The sequence below is a fragment of the Populus nigra genome, chromosome 12 (assembly GCF_951802175.1).
Source record: "Populus nigra chromosome 12, ddPopNigr1.1, whole genome shotgun sequence".
Classification (NCBI taxonomy): Eukaryota; Viridiplantae; Streptophyta; class Magnoliopsida; order Malpighiales; family Salicaceae; genus Populus; species Populus nigra.
The window spans coordinates 15,110,837-15,127,085 of NC_084863.1; the positions used below are offsets into that span (position 1 = coordinate 15,110,837).

At 34.6% G+C, this 16,249-nt stretch overlaps 1 protein-coding gene and 2 long non-coding RNA genes across 3 annotated transcripts; 2 read left to right on the forward strand and 1 right to left on the reverse strand.

The window, feature by feature from the left end:
- The first annotated feature begins 2,562 nt into the window (after nucleotides 1-2,562).
- Nucleotides 2,563-3,697, forward strand: LOC133668951 (uncharacterized). The gene is made up of 2 exons (XR_009833832.1): nucleotides 2,563-3,204; nucleotides 3,300-3,697. It is a non-coding gene; the product is annotated as an uncharacterized LOC133668951 (long non-coding RNA).
- A 2,721-nt stretch (nucleotides 3,698-6,418) lies between these two features.
- On the forward strand, nucleotides 6,419-10,835 carry LOC133669212 (G-type lectin S-receptor-like serine/threonine-protein kinase At4g03230). The gene is made up of 8 exons (XM_062089265.1): nucleotides 6,419-7,807; nucleotides 8,242-8,748; nucleotides 8,823-8,981; nucleotides 9,107-9,318; nucleotides 9,420-9,630; nucleotides 9,731-9,968; nucleotides 10,056-10,206; nucleotides 10,360-10,835. The coding sequence occupies exons 1-8, from the start codon at nucleotides 6,526-6,528 to the stop codon at nucleotides 10,666-10,668; spliced, it is 3,069 nt and encodes a 1,022-aa protein (XP_061945249.1). The 5' UTR covers nucleotides 6,419-6,525; the 3' UTR covers nucleotides 10,669-10,835.
- Nucleotides 10,836-11,746: 911 nt separating this feature from the next.
- LOC133669214 (uncharacterized) lies at nucleotides 11,747-15,087 on the reverse strand. The gene is made up of 2 exons (XR_009833854.1): nucleotides 14,976-15,087; nucleotides 11,747-14,227 (listed from the first exon to the last, which is right to left on the reverse strand). It is a non-coding gene; the product is annotated as an uncharacterized LOC133669214 (long non-coding RNA).
- Nucleotides 15,088-16,249: the final 1,162 nt, after the last annotated feature.

Here is a 16,249-nt window from a genome sequence, read left to right on the forward strand (position 1 = left end):
CTAGTTGTGTAATAGAAGTATATATATTACAAAAAAAACAAAATAGTAGTAGGAAAAAACAATATAAACGAGGCCTGTATCACAACTTGTTTGCAAAAACAATTTTTCTTGTAATTCACCAATAATGTTTTGTGAGAGTCCTTTCTCCTCTTTATTTTTCTTCAATTTTTTTTTTATTTTCTGTTATTGTTAATAAATATATTTATAATGATGAAAAGTTATTAATCATCATTTTTTAATATTATCTAATTAATATAAATAAAATTACCATGGATTGGGTTTGCTAGCTCAAATCCAGTTTCTTCACTCAGCTTAAAATCTTGCAAAGCTTCTCAATCTTCAAACGTTAATCGGTCCCATAGGAAGGTGTTTTTTTTTTTTTTCTTTTGTCACTGTAAGGTGAAACCTCATGTGTCTCCATGACATCATTCATGCGTTATCCTTCCGTTCAGCAATTGTAAGCAAAACCTTTCTCAAAATTTCACTATTGTACTTTTGTAATTCACCATTAAAATGAAATTTCAAAATATAATTTATATTATTTTTTAACATAAAATATCTGATTTGTCAATCAACCCCAAACTGAAGGTTAATCTGGTCAAACTTGGTCACCTCTAAAGAATTTTTTTAATTTTTTATTCAAAACCATGTAGTTTTAATTTTCTTTTACAACATCAAGAACTAATTTACATGGTGAGGAGAAAAGTTCATGTCTCCTTTTTTATTTATTTATTTCGGTCGATCAATTTTTTTTTTCATTTTGATCCCTTCACATGGCTTTATTTGGGATTTGATTTCGTAGTTGTTTTTTTGGTTGCCTTGATACTGAGATATCACAATATTGATGGAAACTTTTGGTGCTCGATTGATGCTTGATCTTGCAAAATAAAACAAAACTTGACTAATTTAAAACAATTAAGTGCTAAGGGGACACAATTGAAACCAAAATAAATACGAGGACTGGGATAAATAGATAGGATAAATATATAGATTGGCACGTGCAACACACGCACTAGAGTGTGGGAGACGCTCACTGTGTTTAGGTGATGCATGTAACATCATACAACAACCAAATGACATCTTCCGTGGTAGCATCATACAACGACCAAACACTATACTTTGTGATGGTGTTGGAAGTGTCAACGTGACAGTTAGGCTTTGACGAGCTTTTTTTTTTTTTTCTTCTTTCTCTTTTCTTTCTTTTCTTCTTAGGATTCATGTCGGCATGCCAAAATTTAAAGGTGAACCTATCATTTATTTTTATACCAAATTTGATCCTTATTCTTTTGATTGATTTTTGGTTTCTTTTTAATTTTTTTTATTAATCGTTTATTTTTCAATTTTGTCTCTCAATATTTAGTTTCATTTAATTTTTTATATCAACTTTGATCCTTTTTCTTTTGATTGCTGTTTATTTTTTGTATCATTTTCTTAATTGATTTTTTTTTCAATTTCATCCCTCAATATTTGGTTTCAATTTATTTTTATATCAAATTTAGTCCTTATTCTTTTGATTTCTATTTTTTTTTTGTTCTGAATCCATTTTCGACTGATTTTTTTTTTCAATTTCATCCTTCAATATTTGGTTGATTGAGAATTTTTCTTTGTGAGTTTTTAGGGTATGCTTTCTATGAGGTTAGTTCTAGAATCATGACTTGGGTCATGGGTTTCAAAAACTAACCCGACTTAACTTTGGATTTTTAAGGTCATTTTTATTTTTCTTTTCAATTTCATTCTTCAATAATGAATTAGTTGAGAATTGGTCTTTGTGCTTTTTTCTCACTTTCATTTCAATAGGGTTATCTTGATATTATGTTTTGGGTTGCAGGCTCAGCGAGTTAACCAAGGTCTTTATTTTTCATTGCTTTATTTTTAAATTGCTTTTTTTTTTATTCCCCCTTCAACATTGGATTGTTTGATAATTAAGTTTCATAATTTATTCAACTTGCTTGCTATGATGTTACCTTAATTTGACAACTAGGTCGTAGATTTGGCATGCTGACTCGAGTGGGCTCAAGTCAGGTGTTTTTAACTTTTTTTTTTAATTATTTTTTTATAAATTTTATCTTCTAATATTTGATTTACTGAGAACAAATCTTCAATTTATTTTTTATTTTACTTTCTATGAGGTTATCATATTCTCATTTATTTTTTTATTTATTATCAAATAAGATCATGAAGACCTTGTAAAAATGCTAGGAGGATATCTTTTTGCAATATCGACAAACAATAATATTTACGCTGATTATTGTAAAAAAAAAAATCATGTGATTCATTTATTGTTGTTGTATTTTTTTTATATATATTATTAAATTAAAAAAGCTTAATGAATTAAGTTGAGTGAATAATCATTATAACGGGTGCTACCGATTTAGTTATTGCCAAGACAAATTCAAACATGGGGATGATGTTAAAAAACTGTTTGTAAAATATTTACTTAAATGGCATCCAATGAATTTTGTAGATTTTCTAGTGTATGAAAAGAAAGATAGATCATTTCCTCGCTATTTTATTAAGCAAATTAAGAAAGTTGAAATATAAAACAATATCATCTTCAACCACCCTCACCGAGCAACCCCACTGCACAGTCGTCGTACATCTTGCCATCAATAATTGATCCCAATAATTTCAAGAAAAGGGATCATTTTTTCTTTATTTTTGTAAGAACATAAGCAACAGAGAAATATTTTTTTTCAAAAAACAAACTGGCCGCCCTGCGTTTGAAATTCCTACACTCAGTTATATGGATTCCATGGAGAATCCAAAACCATTTCAAAAAGCAAGGAATAACTGGCCCTGCCAGCCATCCAATCTTCTAAATGCTAAGGGTGTGTCCAAGCCATCGTCTAATTTTAACTGTGATGTTCTTTACAGACTGGCTCCATTTACTATACAAGAATGGTCAAGGAGGAATGGGAAGACGTGCGTTTCTCCATTGATTTGGAGTCAAGCCCAGGTTGTTGGCTATATCTGATCCACACATGATCAAGGAGATTCTCACAAATACAACTGCAGGGTCATGATGTAGTCTCCATCCTTGATCGAGTTTCCTACTGTTGCTAATTATGATATATTTTTTTTCTTTTTTGGGATTAGACATACCATGGTTAAGGAAAAATAAATCGAGATTTCTGACTCTGGCTTGGCATGGATCTTTGGAGGCAAACAAACAGAGGACAGAACACAGAGAGGAGTTGGGACTTGGTAAGTTTTACTGTTTTTCTAACCATGGGATACCTTAAAATGTTGATCACACGTCTTGAGTTAGCTAACCCGATGCACAATTTCCTGTCGTGCAGTGGATACATGTCTCCAGGATATGCATTGGATGGCGTTTTCTCAATCAAGGGTGATGTCTTTAGCTTTGGTTTAGTTGCACTTGGAACTCTGTGGGAAAAGAAATACGGCATCTTACAAGTCTAATCATAACTTTTAGCCTTTCAGCTTATGTGAGTAATCAAGATTTTTGTAGCCACTCTTTGTTTGTCTCTGCTACGTACTAATTTTGATTTTTGAAGTTTTCCCATGCATGGAGGTTGTGGAAAGAGGAAAAGGTACTGTATGGATAGAGAATTATGCGAAACTTGTGATGCCAATGAATTTGTGAGGTGTGTGAATGTTGGCCTCTTATGTGTGCAAGAACATCCATGGGATCGTTCAACCTTGTCGAACAAAGTTTTCATGCTTGGAAGTGAAACTGCATCTCTACTAACTCCTAAGCAACAGGATTTGCAGCGAGCAGATCCCTTTCTAGCACTGGTTCTTCTTCTAGTAAAGCAGATTCATACGTCGAGTTAACAAATACCTTGAGGACGATAATGGGGGGGGGGGGGGGGGGGGCATTTGGAAATCCTTTTCTCCTCTGTATCAATCTAGCAGGGCGTGTCATACTTCTGATCGATTTGATGTTTTTTGTCTAGTTCCATTTACTCAGAGCCATTGTCTTTAAAATTTGTCAAGTGAATTCGGATCAAGCAATATGAAAGGAGAAATTATAAAGCTGGAATATTATTTATGAAAAGTTTACAGAACCTAGACAACTTAAGAAATACAACAAACACAAGAACATATAATTATGCCGAATAGGTTTACAACATAAAAACTTTAATTTTATTATTGAATATTTCTCATAAAGTACTCTATATTTATAAAATATTTACAATTCTTTAAATAAATTAAAAAACTAAAACTAAACAAACTAGAAAAATTCAAAAATAAAAAGAAGAAATAACAAAATTAGCTAAAATAAGTGTTTGTGTTCAGTTCGGAGATCTTCCGCATCTTAGCTAGGTACACTAGCCGACCCACTATAAAACTGTACATATAGAATCTACTGAAAAAATTCGAGATCAATCCAATGGACATATCAATTGACTTTTTTGTGACAATCCATGCCTTCTCTTGGATTTAATCTTGTCCTATTTGATTATAAATATCCATGCAAGGCTATTCATGTAGCTTAGTACATTGACTAATCAGAATCACCTGCGTCAAAAGTTTCACAATTTCTTGTGTACCTGCAGTGATGATCTAAACAGAAATGGAGATGAAACAAAAAAAGTTGATTCTCACAAATCATAATGAAGATTGAATCACGAGGTTGATGGAAAATGCAATGGATTGTAGAACAAAATGCTAATGTAGAGAAGTCATTAGGGCCTCAGCTTAGGAGGCATTGTGTGATTTCAAGCCTTAAACAATGTTCTGAAGGAAAACCTCAGGGGCTCAAGGACTGCTACACTCATCCCACAGATTTCCTATAATATAATTTGAACGCTACAGCGGTGGAATCTTTATTTTTTAGTTTTATATATTGTCTCCTGTCAAAAAGAGAGAACAGTGAGTGAACCGTGGAGCATAAACATCCATGCACATTGACAATGGTCGTAAAAGGTCACCATCATAGGATAAAATATTTAGACTATAGATGCACCTAAAAAGCCAGATGTGCTTTAATCTATGGAGCCCCGCGTAATTCTTATTTATTTTTAACATAAAGATGAAGAAATTTGAAACCTACTGGGCCACAGGTAAAAAGATGAAATAGACATAAATCCGAAGACATTGACCTTTGTCACACATTAGCATGACAGCTTCCCTGCTCAATAATTCAACTTAATCTATTAAATTACCATTCAAATTACAGTTTATTATTGTTTTACCCTCTCTGCTTATTGTTTTAGTTGTTGGCTCAATGCCAAATACCGGAGTCGAGGGGAGCATATCGAGCGAAGCAGAAAGACAACATCTGCTTCTCTGTGATTTATTTCTTGTTTTTTGTCAGAGACGATTAATAGATTGGGGGTGCAGGGTTAATGCCTCTGCAGTCTGGTAAAGAGGTATTATGAAAAGATTATTAATACTCCTTGAATGACTTGACTAGAATTTCTTGGACGATTTAGGGTCGACTATAAATACATATCATGTAACTCTATTTTGATATAATGAAAATAAAAGCTTTTTACTTTTATGGATGTAAGCACATTGCCGAATAACATTAAATTTTATGCTCTTTTTAGTTTCTTCCCTATTACAATATTCATCTATAATTGCCACGAGTTTTTCATAACACTGATAATATCCGAGTGTTGGTTTGTATGTTCATATAGAGGGCTAGATACGAGGGGATTGAGTATTTTTGATGCACAAGTTGATCTGAGAATATTCATTATTGTTAAAAAAAGAGGGCTATGTTAATATATCTTAACTAGGTCAATTTTTATGTAAGTTTTGAAAACTAGAGTGTATTTGGTGATGTGATAATTTGCACAGTTGTAATTTGAAAAAGTAGTTTTTTCATAATCAAGATTTCAAGAGAGTTTTCTTTTAAAGAATCATGCAAAACTACAATGTAAGTTGATTAAACAAACATTTTCAAAACTGTGATCGAAGTAGTTTCAACTGCTCCTCATCATTGTGCTAAACAGACCCTTATAAGAGAGGGTGGAATCGGGGAATGAAAACCACAGGCTGAGGTGGAGTGACTCAGACCTGAACATTCTCAATGACGAGTCCAGGCATGGTAAATTTCTTCCGGTAGCCGATCCGATTTGGAACATGTATATATATATAGGCTTAAAGATTGGTCTATTTGTAAAGCAAGTTTGCGAAGAATTATGATGTGAAGCTTCATGTGGATTGTAACTAGTCCTTTAGACTAAACATTAAAATAAGCTGAAGATTAATAATTCTTACATGACAGACAAGTTTGTCATTAGTATTGTAATCATGCAACAATCCTTGACGAGTCATTTGATCAATGCACCCTGTGACATGCTGACTAAATTCAACTTTTTGAGGGCATTGTTGATAGTGGAAATCAACATCAAGGCAAAATTTTCAGATAGGACAAGACGTGCGAACTTTAATAGAAGATCCAGTAGAGATTAGATGATTAGATCTTTGGCTACCATTATAGACTGTCTAGTTAAGAGGAAAAATCTAACAACTGACATTCTTTCCTAATCATAGGTAAAAAGAAATATCAGAAGAATAATAATCATAATTACCAACTTTCCAAGACAGATGCTGCCCCCTACCTTCTTTCTGTATGTGTTTTTGTTCTGTTCTTTGCTTCTGCATTGCTTGGCAGGAGATACCTTAACAAGAAACAGTCCTATTAGAGACAGTAGAGGAGAAACTCTTGTTTCTAATGGAGAAAAATTTGAACTTGGTTTCTTTACTCCTAATGGAAGCACTGAAAGAAGATATGTTGGCATTTGGTATTACAAGTCCAGTCCACGCACGGTTGTGTGGGTTGCAAATAGAGACAATCCACTTTTAGATCACAGTGGAGTCTTCTCTGTTGACGAGAATGGAAACCTTCAGATACTGGACGGGAGGGGGAGATCTTTCTGGTCAATAAATCTTGAAAAACCATCCTCTATGAACAGGATAGCCAAGCTAATGGACACTGGTAACCTGGTCGTCAGCGATGAAGATGATGAGAAGCACTTGACAGGAATTCTGTGGCAGAGTTTTGAAAATCCAACTGAAACATTTCTTCCAGGGATGAAATTGGATGAAGATATGGCACTCATTTCATGGAAAAGTTATGATGACCCAGCATCTGGAAACTTCAGTTTTCATCTAGATCGAGAAGCAAACCAGTTTGTCATTTGGAAAAGATCCATTAGGTACTGGAGAAGTGGAGTTTCAGATAATGGTGGCAGCTCCAGAAGTGAAATGCCTTCTGCAATATCTTACTTCCTGTCAAATTTCACCTCGACTTCAGTCCGCAATGATTCTGTTCCGTATATCACTTCATCTTTGTACACAAATACAAGAATGGTGATGAGTTTTGCTGGCCAAATTCAGTACCTGCAGTTGAATACTGAGAAGACTTGGTCCGTGATTTGGGCCCAGCCTAGGACTAGATGCAGTCTCTATAATGCTTGTGGTAATTTTGGTAGCTGCAATAGTAATAATGAAGTGGTATGTAAATGTTTGCCTGGTTTTCAGCCTGTCTCACCAGAGTACTGGAATTCTGGAGATAATTCAAGAGGATGCACCAGAAGATCACCATTATGCAGCAACAGTGCTACAAGTGACACATTTTTGAGCTTAAAGATGATGAAAGTAGCAAATCCGGATGCACAATTCAAGGCTAACAGTGAGGTGGAATGTAAAATGGAGTGCCTCAACAACTGCCAATGTGAGGCTTTCTCATATGAAGAAGCTGAAAACACTAAAGGGGGTGAATCTGAAAGTGCCACCTGCTGGATTTGGACTGATGATCTCAGGGACATTCAAGAGGAGTATGATGGTGGCCGTGATCTCCATGTACGCGTATCAGTCTCTGATATAGGTAAGTTTTTTTCCCCTTTCTAAAACATGTAAAAACTCTTTGTTGTTTAATTTCTGCAAACATAGCTTTTGATGTGGATCTGCTTTTCAATTGGAGCTCTCTATAAATTTGATTTCGCTATTCCTCTATCAGATGAGGTCACTGGGCTATGGTTGCCCTTACACCTTACGATATAGTGAGTGACTCCAAAAATACTACAAACCTCACTGTTATTCTAAAAGTGATTCTAGTCCAACCATTAGAAAAGGATACAAAGATGGTGATCCTAGTCTCTGCAGTTTGCTTGATCCTACACTTGCTAAACTTTCTTAAGGCTATGATCATCGAGGTTTGAGAAATGAAATGAATTCCTTTTTCGAACATGCGCTTTGATAGTATATAACTAGATTGCAATTGTTAGTGTTTTTGAGTTTTCAGAACTTCTGTTTCTGCAGAATCAGCAGCAACAACTTGTGGGACTTGTGGAACTAACATGATTCCCTATCCCCTTAGCACTGGACCAAAATGTGGTGATCCCGCATACCTTAATTTCTACTGCAACCTCTCATCAGGCCAGCTTAACTTTAAGGCAAGAGGCGACACCTACAGAGTCACAAAAATCAATCCAGGAATGCACACATTTGTCATCCAAACTGAAACTGCAGATAGTTGCAAGTCCATAAAATCAAATGGAAATCTCTTACAGCTCAATCAATCGTCTCCATTTCATGTGATTAGATTTTGCAATGTTGATCTGGGTAACATTAGTTCAACTATTTCTTTCACGGGCGGAGACGAGGTTGAGATAGGTTGGGATCCGCCACCTGAGCCAACTTGTTTTTCTTCTTCAGACTGCAAATATTGGCCAAATTCAACTTGCAGTGCAAGAATAGATGGAAAGAAATTGTGCCTTTGTAACGCAAAGTTTAAATGGGATGGTTTGAAGTTGAAATGTACTGAAGGTAAGAATTCTAGAATTGCTCATAAGTATGGAACGATATGCCTTTTACGAGTTGTTTTCTGTTTCTGATTGCAGCAGGTCATTACAGTGAGAAAAAAGATGGTTCTTCAATAGGAAAGATTCCATTGTCTCTGATCATTGCAGTAGCTTTGATTAGTCTCATTGCTTTAGCTGTTCTCTCAAGCACCATTGTTTTCATATGTTTGCAGAGAAGAAGGATGCCGAAGCTACGAGGTAAGCAATATCTATTCAACAATGTCAATTGTTTTCTTCTACCAAGAGAATAACACTATCTTGGAAGACTTCTCAACGTGGATATGATGCTACTAACACGTCATGACATTGATATATGAGTTCAGAAAACAAGGGAACTTTTCCAAGAAATTTAGGACTTCACTTCAATGGTAGCGAGAGACTTGTCAAAGACTTAATTGACTCAGATCGGTTCAATGAAGATGAGACGAAGGCTATAGATGTGCCATGTTTTGACTTGGAAAGCCTATTAGATGCTACAGATAACTTCTCAAATGCAAACAAGCTAGGACAAGGTGGCTTCGGGCCTGTCTACAAGGTAAAGATATAATACTTTTGATCACAGTTTCTTTATCAGAAACCTCAAAATATGTTCACTGATGGATGCATCTTTCAAAAATTTGATGTCTGTCGGATTAGGCTACATTTCCAGGTGGAGAAAAAATTGCTGTCAAGAGGCTATCAAGTGGTTCTGGTCAAGGATTAGAAGAATTCAAAAATGAGGTTGTCCTGATTGCCAAGTTACAACACAGGAATCTTGTGAGGCTTCTGGGCTATTGTGTTGAAGGAGATGAAAAGATGTTACTGTATGAGTATATGCCGAACAAAAGCTTAGACTCATTCTTATTTGGTTTGTTCCACCTACTTATCTTCCTTACATTGCATAACATTAATATGTTGACTGACTGAAACTAAAGTCATTCTCTTGATTTGAAACGAAACCCTGCAAGATCGAAAGCTGTGTGTGTCACTGGACTGGGAGATGCGCTATAACGTCATCATTGGAATTGCTCGAGGGCTTCTTTATCTTCACCAGGATTCCAGGTTGAGAATCATTCATAGAGACTTGAAATCAAGCAACATTCTGCTAGATGAAGAAATGAACCCCAAGATTTCCGACTTTGGCTTGGCAAGAATTTTTGGAGGCAACGAAACTGCCGCAAACACGAACAGAGTTGTTGGAACCTAGTAAGTTCTACATTGATTGTAAAATCTTCTACTTTATTTAGACAATTTCATGTCTATTCCTTGACTTCTACTCTGCCTGTTATGCAGTGGTTACATTGCTCCTGAGTATGCATTAGATGGCCTTTTTTCTTTCAAATCAGATGTGTTCAGTTTTGGCGTTGTTGTGCTTGAGATTGTCAGTGGAAAAAGGAACACAGGATGCTATCATCCAGAACAATCTTTAAGCCTTCTAGGCCATGTAAGTTTCTTGATGTTAACCAGCAATTGAGCAAGTACAGCTTAGCCTAAAGAAATTGTTGCTAAGATGTTAAATGTGTGCTGCTAAAATTGGTACTGTCCTAGTGTTCATCAACTAACATAATGACATTTTCTGTTTCTAAACTATTCACAGGCCTGGAATCTTTGGAAAGAAGACAAGGCAATGGAGTTGTTGGACCAGACATTAAGCAAAACATGCAACACAGATCAATTTGTGAAGTGTGTAAATGTTGGGCTATTATGTGTGCAAGAAGACCCTAGTGATCGCCCCACAGTATCCAACATACTTTTCATGCTTGGAAGTGAAACTCCTACTCTTCCAGATCCTAAGCAACCTGCATTTGTCTTTAGGCGATGCCCTTCTAGTAGAGCTTCTTCATCTAGTAAACCAGACACAGTTTCCAATAATGGGTTAACAGTCACCCTAGAAGATGGCAGATAGAAAGAGTAGTTACTAATTATCAGGCTTTGTTGCCGTGTTTTTCCTGATAAAGAATATTTTCTAGCCTGCTTTATGTGTTTTTGATTTTTATTCTTACTTAACTGTACAATATCATTGATTTCAGGATTGCTAGTGATTTCAAGATTTTCCTGTTCTTTTCCCTGAAAGCTGAACAAGTCACTATTCCTTGTCAGGATACTAATATGCAGGTCCAGGATATTCTATCCCAGTGCTAGAAGTGGAGACGCATGAGTGCCAGAGAAAGATGAAAAGTCTCCATCTACACTCCACTCTGCACAGTCCATTCATGCATTGTCCCCACAGTCCCATTACTAATGAAATTTCTCCAAATGAAAGTTGCTCGTAATAAGTATAGTTTGACGGGCCTGGCCCCCATCTTTTGGAAGTGTAAATATACTATAGACGTTTTAGTGGACGCGAGTCTAAAGATGGCATGAATTGCAGACACTCCAATGAAACAGCATTTCAACTAAGAAATGATGATGGGCGTGGCCGCTACTTGATGATACTTCAACTTATCATATATCGTCCCATTGGGCTCTTAATCTACCTCATAATCACCAAACCTATATCACTTTCTCAGTCCATATTCCAATCAATTTATGCTGCAACCTTGCAAGCGTCACTTTGATGCTGGCATATGTCGGCTATGATAAACGTACTCCACGACAAGGCATCTTCTTTCTTCTTCTAGTCCTCTGCATCTAATGTCACAATCCGGAGCTCATGACCGGTAACACAAATATAGCACCTTAAAATATCTCATTTGGCTAAGCTTCATAACTTATATATTATTCAAATGAAGAATTCAATAAATAAATTAAAATAAACTCTTTCATAAAAAAATTAAAACAAATTCAAAATATAATTAAAATCATTCTATTCTATAGAATATCTATGAATAACAAATAAAAAATAAACTAATGACGTCAAGAAACAAATGAGGTATATTGACTCAAGAAAAAGAAAGAATACAACCAAAAAATCTTATTATTGAAACTGAACTAAAAACCTGAAAACTATGAATGGAAGAGTAAGTTCAAACACTCAGTAAGGATAATAAATATAATGCATGCTAATATACATTTTACACAACGCAGTTATCCGAGCAAGATAACAATATTTCTCAAGCAAGGGTAAGGAACGGTTGGTCAAATTTTAGAAGGTCTAGTGTTCTGGTTATCAAAGAGTTCTGTCCATTAACGGTTGGTCAAATTTTAGGAGGTCTAGTGTTTGTTAAAATAGTTCATAAGCCACAAAATAAATTTCAGAGGGTTGCAACAAGTAGTGTTTAGAAATAGTTTGCTACAATTAACCTCAGAGAGTTATGGAACCTTGCCAGGAGAGCCATGGGCACCAATCATATTAGCTAGCACAGCCTCGCACCTAACTGCATAGCACCAAACATAACAACAGAAGGGAAACGGTGCACAAGTTTACCTGATGCGATAAAAATCTCCGTGAAGCAACAAGAGTTACCAACACGTCCGAAAGCAGACATCGAATATTGAATATTTAAACAAATCAGTAACAACAATTACACACATTCAATGAAACACTTGGAACATGTCAATCATGCATTGAAAAAATGTAAAAGACGAGTGTCTCTATTGTTACTAATACGCTGATAGTTTCAAGCTGTCAGCGAAAAACGGAGGAAACTGCCAAGGATCTCTTAGTAGAAATGCCAACATAACCTATACCAGATAATAAAAAACACTAAAACACGATTTGAAGGAATTAATATAAAAGATTGAAACTCTAAACTTAAAATCTAAAATATAATTATAAAATCATACTGATTTATCTAATCGATCTCGAACATATCTAAAATTAATTAAACTTAACAAACCTGATTAACCCCAACTATTGGATCAACTAGTCGACCGAAATGACCAACTAGTTGACTGCCATTAAAAGCCAACTGGTCAACTGGCATCATCAAATTAACTAGTCAGCTAGTCTAGACCAATTAGTTGACCGGTTAATCAGGATTTCTAGAATCTCGATTTACCACTCTTCAAATCTGTAAATCTAAAAAACAATCAATTTGTTCTTCAAGATCCATAATTCTAGTCATCAATTCGTTTTAAGCCAACTAACACCCTAAAATATTTATTAAATATGTTAAATCATACAACTATCAAATCATAATAAAAACTCCAAACTCTTCTTAAATTTTTCAACCATCAAATCCCTAATAGAAAATTAACGAAAGAGGAAAATACCTATTTGTTTCTTCAACACTTTTTTAAACAAAAAATTAAGCTTAGAACTGAATTCCTTGGTATCGAAAGAAAATTCACGTTAGATGAAAAGAAAAGAAGAGAAGGGTAAATCAATTCTTTGGCAAAATTCTCTTTAAATATATGGGTTAGGTTAGGTTCTTGGGTTTGGACTAAACTTGAGTTTGGGTACACATAACAACATAATTACTATATATATATATATATATGATCGTCATTCTTGCTTGATTATTGTCCTTGATTGTATATATTGTTTTATGTTTCCCTTACTTATTTCGCTCTTATAATATGGGGATTTTGATTTGAACAATTTCAACAAAGATGAATTCTGTCACGACCCGATTCCTGGATCAATGTCCGACACATAGGCAAGGTTCCCCTCCAAGGTTCCCCTTCAAGGTTCCATACTTATACGAACCCAAACTTACATACATACATACTTATCCTTCAAATAAGTCAATCAGAGTTCAACGCAGCAATAACAACAAACTAACTTCATAATATAATTGAATTGTCATAATACAAGAGTTTATATAAATTTATAGTTTCGGAGCACTAACTAGACATAAAGGAAAAGGTACAAATTACAACCAAAAGAGCAGGTTCTGAAGGTCAAACAAAAGTGACATGTTATCAAGCTATAAGCCTGAAAAAGATAAATAATGAGAGGATGAGTTCAACAACTCAGTGAGTAATACTACAATGAGAAATATATATATAAGTATGACTCTAGGTTCTTATAGGAAGGTTTCTCAAATAGGCCATAACAAGAATATCATATGGTAAAACTCGTTAGAAAATCAAAATGCAATGAACATGAGACTCCGTACTATGGGATGATTAGTCCACACAGGTTGGTGACTCCCCCGACCAACTAGGGTTCAGATACAATGTGCACAAAGACTAACACTACCCTGTTAGCATGAGTATTCTGACTGACATACCATATGTTCATAATCATAATCAAATAGACATATTCATATCTCAAGACTCAACTCATGACATCAATCAAATGAGGAGCTATCAATTCAGAAGTCAATTCAAAATATATACTGGTTCATATCAAGAATTCATATTCAACAATTGATGATGCTTTATCATAACAAGGATAATAATCAACATATATATTATCAAGAAGCATGATCCAATTCATATTAACAAATTAAATATTTATAATATTTCTCATACATATGGAAAATTATCCACTCACCTGACTCGAAAACAAATAACACTCAAAAGCAGATACCGAAGGAAATCCTATTGATGACCCACTGGTAGAATATCAGGATTATCTGAATACAAAGGAGACATATTCAAGAATTACTCAAAAGAACATGTAACCTATTTAATACACTTATCTAAGGGTATATTCCATAACCCTAAATGTTTTTAGACTAAACTAGTTATTTTCTCAAAAACCCAAAATTAACGGTTTTCCCGAAATCTAATCCATAAAAAAACAAATAATAAGATTTGATAATAATTCACTAAATAACCCTTAATTATTCATCAAACCAATCTGCAAAAGCTAATATTACAGCTAGGGACCAATCTGATTTTCATATTTTTAAGGGTCAAAATGTAACTTTGTCAAATTGAAGGACTAAACTAAAAATATCATAAATTCATAACTATACTGGAATTCTGCCCTTAATTCATATTTTATTCTGTTCAGAATCTCGGAATATGCTCCAGGGACCAATCTGTAATTTTCTAAAGTTTGGGGACTAAACTGTAATTTCCATAAATTAAGGGACCAAATTGAATTTTCATCATCTTCAACTTCCAACCCAGAATTTTAACAGAAAACCCACTGTTCTTTCCTGATTTCTAACACAAATTCACCATTCAAACAAAATTATAACTCAAAATAGTCATTTTTATCTACAATCTTCCATAATCAACCCATAACATTCAAATTAATTCATCAATTAAACCCAAAACATAAATTTTTAAAACTTTAACATTTATCAAAACCGAAATTTAAGGTTCAAGAAAACATATTATACACATTTATACATTTAACAACTTAAATCTTACCTTTAAACTTGTTTTCTCCTAATCTCTTCCTTTTTTCCTTATTTTCCCCTCTTTTCTCTTCTTCTTCTTCTTCTTCTTCCTCCCTTCTCTCTCACGGTTTGCTCTCTAAGAACACAGCTCTCTCTCTCTCTCTTTTTACTTCCTATTCATATTTATCATCTTTTTAAATAATTACTACAATACCCCTCATTTTATTATACCTACTTTTTAAGCTTCTAAGGGCTATGTAGCCTTTTCCTATTTTCTTTAATTCAAAACGTTACAAATTCAATCGATGTCATGACATAATTGAATTTTTCCTGACTTTTTGTCAACTGCTGTTGTACTTACACTACGTTTGCTTTGATTATGTTCTTGCTGGTAGAGTTAAAGAATTTGTTGATCCTGGCAGAGTTGTCAATGGTGGAGAAATTAGTGGTGTCTTCTTAATGTTGGAGGTGAAGAAATTAGTGCCTTCTTGGTCTTGGAGATGAATGGATCGTTAATAATGATTGGGTTCTTGCTTACAAGGAGCACATGTGAAAGTCCTGATGGAGCTCTCACGTGAATCCATGTAGGGCTTTTGTGTGTTCAGGAATCTCCAGCTGATAGATCAACAATGCCGTTAGTGACTCTGATGTTGAGCAATGATAATGCTTTATTTCCATCTCCAAAATAAATGCTTTATTTCCATCTCCAAAATAACCTGCATTTTCAAGTCTTTGTCGTAGGATGTCTAGCAATTTGGCTGCCTTTTGTTTTCACAGCACATCAACTAGATATTCTAACAATGATTTGACAATTAGCCTGCCTGAGACTCGATAGGACTTTTCAGGTTTTTCAATTCTCTTGACAGGTTTATAAATTGAAGTTAATGAATTCAATCATCTAAAAGTTTTTGGATAGTACTGTCTTATGAATAATCTATCTAAATTATAAAAGCAAGTGCTTCACAATATAGGGCCTGCTCTGCCACTAAAAGTCCTTTATGCCTGTGGAGTTGAAACCATTTTGGCAGATTTCTATTTGCTGTAAGGCTTGTAGTGCTTCATATCCAACTAGCGAATCTTATTGCTTCTGTGGCCACAAATATTAGAAATATATGATTTAAAGGAGCTTGATTTTCTTTTCCCCCCAAAAAGTTGGTCAAATCAAGGAATTAAGCACATGCATCTTGCAGATGTATTCATATTTTTTATTTTGAACTTGGCTTTTAGCTTAACAGCATTACTGCAACTTACTGAAAGAGCCTTCCTAAAAATGATAAAAGGTACATGCATGAGGACCACATGGGA